Here is a 16313-nt window from a genome sequence, read left to right on the forward strand (position 1 = left end):
GCAGAGCACACCAAAAGCACTGGCATTCATCAGAAACAGCACTTAAAATTTAACAGATAAAGAAGTGTTGTCTGATCAACAGCAGTTAAGGTAAAGGAAGATGCATGTTAGGTATATACATACACACACTATCCAAATCGTGAATGGGAGACAATGGCAATAAATCACCACTCAAGGGTAAAATGTTACTAAGAATTTAATATGTTGCCTGAAAGTGGGCTTACAACATGAACAAGACTACTTTTACTTTTTCTGTTTTAATTAACACATTACTATCTTCCTAGATAGCATGTCTATCTGTTTTATTATCCTTTGGGATTATTTCTTATAATATTCTCAAATGCTTATGCCCAGGACAGTTAAGAGGTATGCCTAGTACTCAAGGCATCCATTCCCTTTGGACTTGTATCATTTGGCCATCCAACCAGGAAGAGAAAATGGCTAAAAAAATATTTAACAATCTTCATCATCACTTTCACCAAAAGTAAACAGACCATACCATCACTCAATGCATAATCAAGAGTGATCCCTAAGAGCAGTGTTTCCCAAACTTGGGACGCCGCTTGCGCAGGGAAAGTCCCTGGCGGGCCGGGACAGTTTGTTTACCTGACGTGTCCGCAGGTTCAGCCGATCGCGGATCCCACTGGCCGCGGTTCACCACTCCAGGCCAATGGGGGCTGCGGGAAGCGGTGGCCGGTACGTCCCTCGGCCTGCACCGCATCCCACAGCCCCCATTGGCTGGGCATAGTGAACCGTGGCCAGTGAGAGCCGCGATCAGCCGAACCTGCGGACGCGGCAGGTAAACAAACTGGCTTGGCCCGCCAGGGGCTTTCCCTGAACAAGCGGAGTCCCAAGTTTGGGAAACACTGCCTAAGAGTGATGGGGGCTAGTACAGTGCCCAGCATAAGTTAGAGTAGCTTTAGGGTTGCTTTAAGCTGCAATGGCAGGTAATAGCCTCCAAAGGGACGCTAGCTGCCTATTCTCAGAATACGCTTCCTTCGGATACAACCCCTCTATACTGGAGGAATAGTGACTGACTGTGCTGACTTTATGCTCCTTAGGGATTTTTCCATACTTGAGAAGTCCTCAGCTACCCAGTTTGGGGAGTTTTACAATACTTTTATGCTGGAAAAGTAAAAAAAAGACCCTCAGGAGGCACAACCTTACTCATTAGGTCAATGCTGAAATGGAAAACAAGTAAGCATGATGGACACATGACAATAAAATGAGATCTTTCAGTTCTCTGACCACGGTTATAGAAGCACTGGCCATGATGCCATTGTTAAGGATATGTTCCATTTTGCACTTAAATGCAGGGATTCAACTTATATTTTATTAAGAAAAATACACTCTATCCTTCCCAAACTTACAGTACTTTAAGTACAAAATGAATTTTCTGAGAATGTACAAGTAAATCTGTCAGTTTATGAATTAAAGACTAATTAAAAACCAGGCCCTTTAAAAAATTTAGTATTTTTGCCAGTTTTTTCTTTGTGCCAAATTATCTTAATGGAAAAACAGACATTTTCCATATAGTTAAAATTAATAGAAATATTGAGCATATGGTATAGTTGAAGAAATTAGGTTATAATTAAGAAGTTAATAATGACTGATATCAATTTCTATGATTATATAGGCTACAGAGAAGTTCATGTAATTCTTGCATTTGCCTTTCTAGCATCAGAGGTAACTCAACCAATCACCACCTTTTCCTCTGTAATTAATTTGCATGAGAATAATCTATTGGTTGTAACAACTCAGTGGTATGAGAGAGACTGATCATGTGCTCTGATGAAGTGAGCTGTAGCTCACGAAAGCTTATGCTCAAATCAATTGGTTAGTCTCTAAGGTGCCACAAGTACTCCTTTTCTTTTTGCAGATACAGACTAACACAGCTGCTACTCTGAAACCAGAGTTCTGAGTGACAGAGTAGTGTCCAGCTGTCACTTCTCAGCGCTTGAAAAGTTTCTCATGGCACTTCTACCTTGGCTTCACCGCAGACTGAGGTGACACTTGTAACACTTGCCACAGGGAACCCAGAACAATAAGCCACTGTGTCACTGCTCCACCTTAGCAAGAGAAGGCATTGCTGGAGCTTAAACTATATGACAGCTCCTTACTATACTCTGTCAACCTTACCATCAAACTCCCCAAGACTCTGCCTATCTAAACTTTACCTTGTACGTAACAGTCAGTGAACTCTAGTTCTCAAGTTCCCCTAGACATCATTCTGTAATATCCAGTCCCTCCCACTGAACACTCATGGAAATTAAGTCCATTGCATCCAAAAATACAGTATATACAGACACACACACAGGCCTGTTAGCCCAGCTAAGGACATGCACTTTGCCTTAATACACAGTACTGAGATGCTTTATAGTAAAACTAAGAATAAGTATATTAATAAAGAACATAGATTTAAGTGATCCTAAGCAAGAGAAAAATAGAGACAGGTATAGTTAACAAAAAAACAACAACAACAAAAAACCCCACACTTTCTCGTGTCTAACTTTAGCAAGTTACAATCTTTCCCTAAGCATCTTTCTCACTTACATCAAGCTACAAGCATGTCCAGCCCTTCAGGCAGTAGGATCCACCATTCACAGAATCAGTAGGTGCTGATTTCTTTGTCCTTTGTGATGGATAATAGGAGAGTCCCTTTTCTTCAAAGTCCAGAAACCCTTTGAAATGTATTCTTTGAAAAGTAACTCTAGAAAAAAATCCACTCCCCTGCTGCTTGTTCAGGCACCAAGTCCCTTCCTCATCCTCAGGTAGTCTGGTTTTGCAATTGGCTTAACCACTTTGTTTACTCTAGATATAAATGTTTTTTCATTGTCCTTCACTTGTAATCAAGCCAGGCAGACAGAAATCTACATTCCTTTGTCAAGGGCAGGTTTGTTTATCAACTGCTTCCAAAACAGATCTCCAGAAAATATACATAACTTTATTCACAACATGTACATACATCACACAACAGGGTGACCAGATGTAAGGGACAAAATATTGGGACACATGAGTGAAGCAAAAAAAAAAAAAGCAGCCAGAGTTACCGAAGCAAATAAACCCAAACAAACAAAACACCGTCGGAGCGGACAAAGCCGCAATATCAGGACAAATGGCATCCCGACTGTGCATCGGTCGGGACGCGGGACAAAGAACTAAAAATTGGGACAGTCCCGATTTTATCGGGACATCTGGTCACCCTATTACACAATGATATTTCTTTCAGAGTAGCAGCTGTGCTAGTCTGTATTCGCAAAAAGAAAAGGAGGACTTGTGGCACCTTAGGGACTAACAAATTTATTTGAGCATAAGCTTTCGTGAGCTATACTCACTTCATCGGATACATTCAGTGGAAAATACAGTGGGGAGATTTATATACATAGAGAACATGAAACAATGGGTGTTACCATACACGCTGTAACCAGAGTGATCACTTAAGGTGAGCTATTACCAGCAGGAGAATGGGGGGGAGGGGAAGAGAACCTTTTGTAGCGATAATCAAAGTGGGACATTTCCAGCAGTTGACGAGAATGTCTGAGAAACAGTGGGGGCTGGAGGGGAGAAATAAACATGGGGAAATAGTTTACTTTGTGTAATGACACATTCACTCCCAATCTCTATTCAAGCCTAAATTAACTGTATCCCGTTTGCAAATTAATTCCAATTCAGCAGTCTCTTGTTGGAGTCTGTTTTTGAAGCTTTTTGTTGAAGAATTGCAACTTTTAGGTCTGTAATCGAGTGACCAAAGAGACTGAAGTGTTCTCCAACTGGTTTTTGAATGTTATAATTCTTGATATTTCTGATGCCACCAGTTTTTACATGACATCTTACAAGTCACTGTTTGGCTGAATATTTTGACAACAGTGTGTGGAGTATGCCCTTTGCCAGTTGACATAAGTGGCTCTTAGGTTCACAACACTGGCAGGGAAAACTGGGACAGGAGCACTACAGTGATATAATTAAGGGAAAATATGATAAAAATCAAATGCATCTTTAAAAGTCAATTCAATTTAATCAGGAATCTAAAATATTTAAAATGGCTTAATCATAATCACATGATTATTGCATGGCATCACTACAGTGCAGAATTAAGCTTGTTTCAGTGCTTTAACTATACGTTTCTTACCTCAGTATGTTTGGATTTCTTTTAACTATACCCTTAAATCTCAATTTTTGGGGTTTATGCAGGTTGGTTTTGAAATAATCATAGAATCATAGAATATCAGGGTTGGAAGGGACCCCAGAAGGTCATCTAGTCCAACCCCCTGCTCAAAGCAGGACCAATTCCCAGTTAAATCATCCCAGCCAGGGCTTTGTCAAGCCTGACCTTAAAAAGCTCTAAGGAAGGAGATTCTACCACCTCCCTAGGTAACGCATTCCAGTGTTTCACCACCCTCTTAGTGAAAAAGTTTTTCCTAATATCCAATCTAAACCTCCCCCACTGCAACTTGAGACCATTACTCCTTGTCCTGTCCTCTTCTACCACTGAGAATAGTCTAGAACCATCCTCTCTGGAACCACCTCTCAGGTAGTTGAAAGCAGCTATCAAATCCCCCCTCATTCTTCTGTTCTGCAGGCTAAACAATCCCAGCTCCCTCAGCCTCTCCTCATAAGTCATGTATTCTAGACCCCTAATCATTTTTGTTGCCCTTCGCTGGACTCTCTCCAATTTATCCACATCCTTCTTGTAGTGTGGGGCCCAAAACTGGACACAGTACTCCAGATGAGGCCTCACCAATGTTGAATAGAGGGGAACGATCACGTCCCTCGATCTGCTCGCTATGCCCCTACTTATACATCCCAAAATGCCATTGGCCTTCTTGGCAACAAGGGCACACTGCTGACCCATATCCAGCTTCTCGTCCACTGTCACCCCTAGGTCCTTTTCCGCAGAACTGCTGCCTAGCCATTCGGTCCCTAGTCTGTAGCGGTGCATTGGATTCTTCCATCCTAAGTGCAGGACCCTGCACTTATCCTTATTGAACCTCATCAGATTTCTTTTGGCCCAATCCTCCAATTTGTCTAGGTCCTTCTGTATCCTATCCCTCCCCTCCAGCGTATCTACCACTCCTCCCAGTTTAGTATCATCCGCAAATTTACTGAGAGTGCAATCCACACCATCCTCCAGATCATTTATGAAGATATTGAACAAAACCGGCCCCAGGACCGACCCTTGGGGCACTCCACTTGATACCGGCTGCCAACTAGACATGGAGCCATTGATCACTACCCGTTGAACCCGACAATCTAGCCAGTTTTCTACCCACCTTATAGTGCATTCATCCAGCCCATACTTCCTTAACTTGCTGACAAGAATACTGTGGGAGACCGTGTCAAAAGCTTTGCTAAAGTCAAGAAACAATACATCCACTGCTTTCCCTTCATCCACAGAACCAGTAATCTCATCATAAAAGGTGATTAGATTAGTCAGGCATGACCTTCCCTTGGTGAATCCATGCTGGCTGTTCCTGATCACTTTCCTCTCATGCAAGTGCATCAGGATTGATTCTTTGAGGACCTGCTCCATGATTTTTCCAGGGACTGAGGTGAGGTAATTTCAACATCCCTGTAATATTTTTTAGCCTTCAATTAATATGTACTCATAATCAATTCCATTTTAAGGTAGTTTTTCATCTAGAAAGCATCAATAAAGCGCTTATTACACAACTAAAATTCCTTCAAAATTACTGATTCTTTAACTTCAAAAGAGTTGTCAAAATATAAAAATCTATGTAAGATTATGTGTCAATCAAACATTTCAAGAAAGAATACAGTTAGCCAAATTAAGTTAGCTAATTAGTCAAATTTATCAATTCCATTGATTAATATTATAACAGCACAATATTGCCTCTACATTGAGAATGGTTTAGTTTTGCACTTGAAAGATTCCTCCCTATTTGTTTTGTACAAAGAACAGAGTGCATCTTCCCTAAATTTACAGCACATAATCTGTAGTCAAAGACTGACTTTTCTTGAGATTTTCAAGCAGATCGGTACTCAGTTAATTAATTAAACAACTTAAAACAGGACAACATAGGATAAAAGGAAAAATAAGATGTTTAAAAATATTTTCTCCTGTGCCTCTCACCTTTTTTAGATTCTTTTTGCTATAAACTGTCTGGTTCCTTTTCCTGTACACTTGCCATATAATTAAAACTCATCATAATGAATATACATTTGAAGAAATCAGGTTTCAATTAACTCTCATTTTTTCCTCCAACTTCCCCACTAAGTTAACCAGTTTCCACTACCCAAAATGGCTGCCTTTTACTCCATATCACCAGTTTTGGGTACCAGGAAGCAATTTTTCCCTCCGAAAAGGTTGGCAAGATGTCTGGTGGGTTACTTTCCCTTCATTGCAGTTCCCTGATGGCCCAGTTTTAGAGTAATAAGGAATAAAAAAGATAACAATTTTAAAGTACTAAGTTCAATAAATTGAGTTCATAAGAGGAAGTTACTCACCTTGTGCAGTAATGATGGTTCTTCGAGATGTGTGTCCCTATGGATGCTCCACTGTAGGCGTCTGTGTGCCCCTGTGCCTCTAATCGGAGATTTTTGGTAGCAGTGTCCCATTGAGCCCGCGCATGTGCCCTCCCTCCCTCGTGATCTGCCTCGAGGCTATTTAGCACGAACCCCACTCAGTTCTTTCTCTACCACAGAGCCCTGTAGAGCAGTGGTTCTCAAAGCTGGTCCGCCGCTTGCTCAGGGAAAGTCCCTGATGGGCCGGACCAGTTTGTTTACCTGCCACATTCGCAGGTTCGACCGATTGCGGCTCCCACTGGCCACGGTTTGCCACTCCAGGCCAATGGGGGCTGTGAGAAGGGGAGCTTGAAATGTAGGTTCAGGGCTAGAAATCAATCTCCTTGCTTTAGAGGTGGTCCTAATTTCTGTGAAGTAGGGCAAGGTGACTTCTGAGAGGCGTGACAGGTGTATAGATGGCAGCTGATGCTGTAAGGTATCATTATTCAGGCCCTCAACCAGCTCATTCAAGTGCTTATAAGAGGCAGTTTGAGATGTCACAGACTGGAGTGCAGACTGTTCCTATTTTTGAGCCCTGGTCCTCTTACACTGTGGCTCATAACAGCACTGAGATGGTGCGTATTGAGAAGATTGTGACCTGTGGTGCAGTTGAGAGGTATATCTTCTCTTCTGTCCCACCATGTAGATTCCTAAGGAGTGTAACGTGGTCTGAGAATCCTTCAGGATGTGGAAAGAAAATCTGTCTTCTCTGCAGAGAGTTTGGCCCTTCAAACTGGAATTCTGTAGCTCTTTGGGCGATATAGAGAGGAGTAGCCAACACAAAAAAAAAAACACCACAACCCGCCTCAGTACCACTGGCATGGAGACTGGGTGGGCAGCTGTAACAGCTACATCCAGTGCTGTCTCTAAGACCAGTCTGACTACTAACTGACCATCTCTAAGAATAGCCTGAATCTGTTCTTTTTTTGTTTCCAGTAATGTTCTGGAAACACACTAGGTTTCCCATAATTAATAAAATTTCATTTGGCCATGTCAGTTTGGTAATTTATGACTCTAAACTGTAATCTTGTTGACGAATATGCCATCTTGCCAAGCCTGATCGTATGGAGTTGACTTGGCATTATGTTGCTTGCTTCATGCATTAACCACATCCACTATGATGGAGTTGGGTTGCAGATGTTGAAAACAAAGTCTGCCTCTTTGGGTAGAGATGTAGGGTTTTTGTTGTTGGGTTTTTTGTTGTTGTTGTTGTTGTTTTTGTTTTGTTTGGTTGGTTTTTTTACACTCTGTTGCTGCTTGGTGCGATGGAGGCTGGTGTCTGCCAGATGAGTTTGGTAGGATCTAGAATCACTTCATTAATTGAGAGGACAATTCTACATGAGAAAGTGCTGTGAAGAATTTCCACCAACTTGTGATGTGTATCTGCCACCTTCTGTAGGGGAATCTGCAGCTCGTCTGCCACCCTCTTGGTAAGATCCAGAAAGTTCTTAAAATCTTCACCTAGTGATGAGGGGTGGGCAGCACAGCCTCATCTGGGAGAGATGAGGAGAAGTGTGCTGAAGGGGAAGCGTCCTCTTCGGGTTCTTTTTTCCTGTTCCGAAAAAGCTCTCTCCTGCACTGACTGAGGTACTCTGGACAGCCAGGCTGTAGCAAACCATCTGGTGGATTCTCCCCGAGAGATACTGTGGATGATTGTGACATGTGTGTATGTCGCCCAAGAATTACAATATGGTCTTGGGGGGGAGAGGGAGGGAGGAAGGCAGGCATGGGCGGTGGCCTTACCTCAGGGGGTCCGTAGCATGACTGTAGGTTTGTTGATGGAATTGGGAGGACCCTTGTAGTGGACCATGATGAGCGGCCAGAGAAATGATTTCCTCCTGGCCGGTGTCAGATTCGTCAGGGTAAAGGTGGCGCTGACTGGGGTATTGGAAGCATACAGCCCGGTGTCAAGAGCGATTCTGGGTGCTGGGATGCGCTCGATATCAGGGTTCTGGGGGATTGTGGTTCTTCCCTAATCGTCAGGTCTCCAGGGTACCAGAGCTCACGCAGTACCATGGGTTCATTTGGTACCACAGAGTGTCCGTGTTATGTTATCAGTACCGATAGTCGGGCAAAGCACTCCCTAAATGAGAGTTTTGCTGTGCCCAGTACAGAAAGTTTGTTGGTGCCACTGTTTTAGAGATGGTACGGTAATTGTCCCTCCCTGGGTCCTGAGGCCACAGGTCTCCAGAGATCCAGAGCATGTGTGTTACCATGGGCTCATGTGGTACCACAGAGGAGTGTGTGTAGCATGTTGTCAGTATCAATGGTTGGGATGGTGCAGAACACTTCCTAGATGGGAGTTCTGTTGCACCTGGTACCAAAGGGTTTCTCTGTGTCACTCTTTTAGAGATGGTATGGTAATTGTCCCGTCTCCTTAAGGGGCAGTAGGGTTTCCAGCCTCAGAGCATGACTGCAGAAGCCCTCTCCAGGGACCAGAACGGTGCCACAGAGCAGAGCTCACCGCAAGAGGTCCATTTTCAGGTGCCTGCTTCAGAGCTGCTGGTATCTACCAAGGTAGCCGCTTTTACTCGGAACCATGTGTTTGGATCGGTGCCAAGATGGCCACACTGGCAAACGCCTCTGGCTGGCCAGTTGCTCAGAGGAGCTCTTTTTACAAGCCCTTCCAGGGGGAGTCTGCTGGTGGCTTCTTTTTTTTTTTTTTTTTAATTATAATATCCCCAAGGAATAAAATAAAATAATCACTAGCCTAACTACTTTTAAGGAGAACAAAGGTAAAAAAACAAACACTACTTATGCTAATAACACAGATAAGGAAGGGAGGACTTCTCATTCTGTCTGAGGCCAAAAGCGTAGAGAAGGAAGTGAGTTGGGTTCCCCCATGCAGTACTAAGAGGCAGACCAGAGGGAGGGAGGGCACATGTGCGGGCTCAATGGGACACTGTTACCAAAAATCTCTGATTACAGGCGCAGGGGCACACAGACATTTACAGTGGAGCACCCATAGGGATAATACTCAAAGAAGAAGAATAACTTCTGACTACTATCCAGTACAGGTCAGAGGCTCAAAGGCACCAGATCCTAGGGTAAACATGAGTAAGAACCTATGTAGTAACTCCTGGACCCTATTAGCTTCCAGGAACAAAAAGGAGACCTTAATTCGTAGCAGTACACCTCTTATGTGTACTGTCATTCCTTGTACAAAGGACAGAGGGTTAAGAGGTAGTCAAATCCTAGCAGTTAGAGGCCTACTCTGAATGTTGCTAATATGGCATTGTTATTATTTATAATAATTTGTATTACATAAGGGCTTTTAATAGCACACTGAACCCAAGTAAATATCTGAAATTTAGGATCATGAGAAGGTGGGGAAGGAGCTGGCTTAAAGTTAAAATGTTAATAAAGTTGTGGAATGCCATTTTAAATCCATCCCTGAGTTTGCATTTCATTCTCCTGAGTGTCATAACTGAACATCATTTTTTCCCGCTAGTATTTTTCCAAATTGGCAGTAGTGTATAATTTTGGCATTGTAGGTAGGAGTAATATAAGAAATATTTCCCAAGAAGTTTTACTGAAAAATATCTATAAACTTTGACATTTAGAAAAATCTTATGGAATATAAACATCAGCAAGCTAAAATTAGAATTTAAACACACACACACCTCACCAGCTGAAACTCCAGCAATGCTCATATGTGCACACGAAATCACAAGGTAAGACCTCACAGAATCCCTCAATACTTACTTCTTAGTGTAAATTTCTAAATATAATAATGGGAGCAAACCATACTAACTGTTCTACAAGTAAATTAAGTGATATCCAGCAGTGGCTATGATCAGAATCATCTGACAGAATTCTTTTGAAGACATGACAAAACTTTGTTGAATGAAGGGCAGTGGATAATGGAATGGTTTTTACCTAGCTCTCACCAAGACATTCAATAAACTAATGCACTAGCAATTTAAATAAAATTAGAATGTTTTGAGTCAGTCCTATGAAACCAAGACACACAGAAAACCAGCTTAGGATACTATACTACCATATGGAAGTTATGGTCTAGTGTATGGAAGTTGCAAATAAATCATATCGTCCATGAGGCTGAAATAAATGGAGAGAGCAAGTATAAAACAAGAGAGATAATGACTCCACTGAATAAAGCTTAATGAGACCACTTTTGCAAAATGCAATATTGTACCCACATCGTTCACTTAAGAAAGAATACCTTAACAGTTTCAATCAAGTACAAAAAAAGCAGCAAGACTAATTTATGGGTATGGAGGAAGAGTTGTATGAAGAAAGGCATATCGAATTGACAAAGTTGTCTCTGGAGAGAAAAAAAGTTAGCTTCATTACAGTAGGTACTTATGGTACTTAAAGGGGACACCTAAAGGGACAGAGAAAATAGTTTATTTACACACTGGGAATAAGGATGTGACCGAGGAAATACTTAAGGCATAACACCATCACAGGATCTACCAACTAAGAAGAAGGGATTTTCATCAAAAACACAATGAATGGACTTGGCTGATCTTTAGTCCTTACCATCCATGCTTTTCTCTGTTTGTGTTTCTAACTTAAAAAAAATGTTCAAACTAATTGCATGTATGTTCAATAACTGAAGGCATCTTCTATTGAAAATAGTCTTAAAATGGTATCAGTGGAAACTATGCATACCAATAACTCATTTTCCCATAAAACACAGTTGGTCCTCTACCTATTAGCGGTACCTGTGTGTAAATATGATATTCTGCTAATGGTTGTGCATTTAACAGTATTAATATATCTCACAAACATGGAAAAAGATATGTACAAAAAATGTAAGCTACTGTGACAGTTACTGAAAACTTATCATCTCTGATGACAAATACCTTTGACAAATCCCTGAAGTTGCTAGGAAGCGTAAGATCCAACTCTTCTGATTCATAGTTAGTGATAACCCAGGGGAATATGGGATACTGATTTAAGTCATTGTAAGTACGTCCTGGTGAAAACAGAAACACCACTTTATTTAAAGGCAATAGAGTTAAACAAAATACTGACCCTGGAGATATGATTTATTATATAATTTGATAACCACCACAAGAAATGCTTTTTTATTATAAATCTTTTACAATTGCAATGTCTGAATTTTCTTTGTTGAAAAGGATATGAAAAAGTTTTATTGGATTGCCAGTATTCCATTTTAAATATTGCAGTTCATTCAATTTTAATTGTCAACTCTCTTGCACGCTATAAAAAGTGACAGTTAAATGCATTCGGTTTTATATGTATCTTTTTATTTTTTGGTTTTTGTACAGATCTATAATCTAATCTCCTAGGCTACTCTAAACTGAACTGACTATAGGAATAGAAAAGGCCAATGACCTTTGTGCATAGAAATAAAGTGGCAGATTCTCCATTCCAGTTGTGCCACACTTGGGTGCACTGGAGAAGGAAGAGGTGCAGATCTTAGATTTTGAGCTGCATGACACTGGCACAAGATAAAGTCACATCCACCAACTTTCCATCATCAGAAAGTTCACATGAATAAAGGGAATTCTCCACTGACCATATGAACACTTAAAAACAGACTGGAAAATGTGGCCTGAAGTATTTAAGTTTCATTTCTATATTTGTGCTTAATTTAGTCCATCAGTTGAACTAAACTGGTGAAAACAAAATGTGCTACCAAAATTATTTCTAGTTCTTTTTTTGATGGATACATTGCAAAGTTTTAGATATGATATTATGTTTATATATCATGAAAGTATAGTCTTTGCTTTTCATTGAATCATAAAAGTTAGATAATTCAAACCATCTTCCTGCCAATGTAAGATTCCTTCCAACAATACATTTTTTAGTATTTTGTCCAGTCTTCTTTCAAAAGTCTCAAGTGACACGTTTCTACCACTTTCCCAGGGTGAGTATTTCACAGCCTAATCTATCTCATTGTCAGGAAATGGTTCCTAATACTCAGTCTAAATTTTCTTTTCTTGGTTTTATCCCACTACCCCAACAATAACACAAATACACCACATTACATATTCTTCCCAACGATATTTACACATTTAAATATGTATATAGCTCTTACTATTTCCTTATTAATCATTCCCTTCAAAGTCCCTAGAAAATTATTTTTGTTCTTCTATGAACTCTCTCAACTTCATTAATCTCTTTCTTGCAGAATGGGATGCTTCACACAATACCACCTCCAGGTTGCCTCGGGAAGGAGTAGGTGTACATTGGTCAGGATATTGGAGCTTCCAGAGCCCATTCTTATAGACAGGCACAGCCCGGTCCATAGCCAAGCTCCAGATTCAGGCCTTTTGAAATGCCACCTTGCCTGATGGGTGTAGGTGTGTGTTTAATAAACGTAAAGAGAGCCTTGCTACCCCAAACATGAATAGTTTAGCCTTCCCTTTGTTCATTATCTTTTTTACTCCTTCTAGGTTAAACAACAGGTATCACTACCTCACTTTGCTCTCTCGATATTTCATTACAACCCCTCTCCTCAGCAGTAAGGATTCTGGTGCATGGAATCATTCACTGGATGCGAAAAATTTGTGTCATGGATCCCAAGCTAGTTTGCCTTAGGAAAGGGTTCAACTCATCTCATTTGGATGGGAAGCTTGCAATGAAATCAACTCAATCCTCTTATTTATAAAAGCTGCCAGCATCTTGGCATCTGTGAGGCAACGATTAATTAAGGACAGACTGATTTATGAAATGTGCTTTGTAGGAGTTGAGGTGTTTATTCCTAGCCATTATTTCCATACTATCTAGGTCTGGGGCTATGCTAGCAGGTTTTTCAGTGTAGTCTAAGCCACAAATAATGGCGATTGAGAATTGAGCGGTTTCATAATACTTTGAGAGCAGGATATTTGGGAAAATAATATTCCACATAGTTGTCCCAGCCTGTGTTCTTCTAATGATGTACTGTTCTTTTATCCCTGACAACTTACTTCAGCATAGTGTCTTGCATTAAGTCCTGGCTGGAATCTACTGGAATGAGATATACTAAATGAAGCATATACTAAGCGTAGGTAAGCAGTATTTCAGACACTAGAGCAGGGGTTAGATCAGCTCCCTGATTGAGGAATAAATCAACTGTGGGAGGAGATGATTGGCCTCCCAGGACTGCAGTGGTTGTGAACTTGGCAAACCCTTTCCAAATAACAATGACATTTATTGCCCATGGGAGCATTCAGTCTCTCCAACTGAGTGTTCATGATTCATCAACAAACAGGAGATTGCAGTCATGTTTAGACATTGGGATTAGGTGAGCCTGTTTTGTCATAGGTAGAGCTAGATAGTTTTGAGAGTATTGAAAAAAGAATGGTAATAGTAAAGAGGCCACTATCTCCTCCCTGCCTTTCCACTGCTGCCAGGACCTTCTGCACTTTCGGCTACCCTGTTCAAGTTGAGTTCAATGTAAACTTTTCTACCTCTGATTATAAAGAAAATGCATTTTAGGGGTACTTGGATCATCACTGAAATATTTTAATCTGAAAAAAAAATATGATCTATAAGCTGCATGGGAAAAGGTCTATTTTTAGAAAGTTTACACATAGGAGTGAATCTAACAGTGAGTCATTATCCTCATGTCCTGAAGAGACTGTGCTACCAGTAACTGATCCACTAATATTTTCCTTTCTGAAGTAGAAAATTGAAGGAGTACATTACCAGCTATGGTGTTTAGAAACATCAGATATTCAAAGTTTGAAATTTCTCTGTGCTGCCACCGCTGGGTCATATTGGAAGCTTTGAAAATCTGGCGTGGACTAGCCAAAGAGATGCGTCTGGAAAACAAAATCTTTACAGTGAGAAAATAATATGAAACCTTTTAAGAAGGCTGGAATCCTCTCTTTTGTACCTATCTACTTTTATTGCAAAACAGAGGAACACTCTTTTTACTTCTGGATTTCATAGCTGTGAAACTTTGGAGAGGGATCATATAGAAATATGAATATTTGAGTGCCTAAATTCTTCTTATGGGAAGAATAAGTACACCTAAATTGTTATATCATATATAGCATATAGACTATTGTTCATATTTTAGTTTATGATTACTAGATGAGAACAGGCTTGGGGCTTGTCTACACGGCATGTTAAAGAGCGCCAGAAGAGTATGATTTGTAAAGCCTTCTGATGTTAACATGAACTAGTTACCTTTTAGAGTACACCAGGAGGTTCTACACTGGGCAATTATAGCACAACACGTTAGAGAGCTTTACAAATCAGACCCCTCTAATACACTTTGTGTAAGGGGACTGTTGTCCCCTTATTAACATTAGTGGGGATGTTTTGGTTGGCTAGCTCCCAGTACTAAAAGGGGAAGGGTCGATGGGAAATCAGGACCCTGAGACTGACAGTCCCCAGGTACAATGGGGAGAGGCCAAAGCTCCAGGTCAGCCTGAATGATAGGCCGGACAGGCTAATCAGGGAGTCAGGAGGCCGGGGAGGGGGAGGGGGTCCTGTCTTCCATTTAAGCTGAAATTGCTTGGGTCAGACAGAGTGGGGCCAAGCTAAGGAGAAAGCAGGGGCCCAAGCTGAACTGGGGAGCAGAGCTGTGCCAGATTCAGAGGGATCAGAAAAGCAGCCCAGAGAGAGTAGACTTGCCCTGGGAGGAGAGCTGAAGCAACCAGAGCCAGAGGGGCCAGAAAAGCAGCCCACGAAGCAGGTCAGTGCTGGGAGCAGAGTCACAGAAGCAGCCTGCAGAGCAGACTTGTCCTGAGAGGAGAGCTGTGGCAACCAGAGCCAACGAAGCAGCACAGGGAGCTGGACGCAGAGCAGCAGCAATGCTGAGACAGAGTAGTGGAGCTGGGGCTGGAGCAGTCCGGAGCCGGGTGCGGTGAGCAGCTGGAAAGAGTGAGGGGGGACCCTGGGCAGTGGGCCCAGCACAGGGAGACGCCTCAGCCAAGAGGCTCTGGAGGCCAGGCTTGGAGGGGGATCATAACCCCAACAGGGTGGGGGTGACATTGGGAAGAAGGGTCCTGCCACTTAGAAACTGAGAGCATGTGGCCACCACTGGAGCAAGTGTCCAACCCGCAGCACCCCTGCAGCACAGCCAGGGCCTGAGGAGGAGGCCTGGGACCTACAAGGAACAGACTGTGAACTGCCCTGACATTTCAGAGACACTGTTTGTAATGTTCCCTGCCACAGAGCGGGGTGATGTGTTTTCCTTTAACCTTTCACATTTTTCCTTATTCCTTTTTAAACTAATTGTTGATTAAATAAAATTGTATTTGATTTAAATCATATGTAATGATCAGTGGGTCAGGGAAGTGTCCAGTGCAGAGAGAGTATCCTGGAGTGGGGACACCCTAGCCCCATCTTAGGTGACCACAGCAAGGTTGGGGGTCAAGCCCCCCCAGGAATCTTGGGCCCAGCCTTGTTGGGTTACAAGGACTCTGCCAGACAGGAGAGTGGAAGGGGAGTCCTCGAGGGCAGGGAAGGCTCTTGGTAAAGGAAGTGGGAGCGAGGACTCAGATCCTTTCGCTAGCACACCTCCCTGGGGTAGTGCAGAAGCCAGGAAAGTTCCCCACAATAGTGAGACCATTCCCCCGCTTACATTTGCAAGGCAATTCTCTCTATAATGAAAACAGACCTTAAATCAGATGTAATTTACATTGAAAAATGCAACAACATGTAACTGTAGGCATGTTTTATCTTAATGGTTAAAGTGCTATGTTAGATTTGTCTGGTGAAGGTCCAGTTGCTATTTTGGAGATTTCTGAAGTTTATTTTCATGGTTTTATAACCTAAAGAGAACAAAGGACTAAAAATCATTTGACAGCTGGATATTTTCATGTGCCATGATCTGAATTCTTGTGAATGTTAAACACAAACCT

The 16313-nt window shown here is 41.8% G+C and overlaps 1 protein-coding gene across 4 annotated transcripts in view; it reads right to left on the bottom strand.

Annotated features, from left to right (window-relative positions):
• Positions 1 to 16313, bottom strand: part of LRBA (LPS responsive beige-like anchor protein) — a 558089-nt gene that overhangs the window by 179741 nt on the left and 362035 nt on the right. For all 4 annotated transcript variants that reach the window (XM_073341330.2, XM_073341331.2, XM_073341329.2 and 1 more), the window contains 2 exons: positions 14146 to 14261; positions 11352 to 11464 (listed from right to left, as the gene is read on the bottom strand). In XM_073341330.2, the coding sequence (XP_073197431.2) occupies positions 11352 to 11464; positions 14146 to 14261 (229 nt within the window). The remainder of the gene's footprint in view (positions 1 to 11351; positions 11465 to 14145; positions 14262 to 16313) is intronic.

The sequence above is a fragment of the Lepidochelys kempii genome, chromosome 4, assembly GCF_965140285.1.
Source record: "Lepidochelys kempii isolate rLepKem1 chromosome 4, rLepKem1.hap1, whole genome shotgun sequence".
NCBI classification, from domain to species: domain Eukaryota; kingdom Metazoa; phylum Chordata; order Testudines; family Cheloniidae; genus Lepidochelys; species Lepidochelys kempii.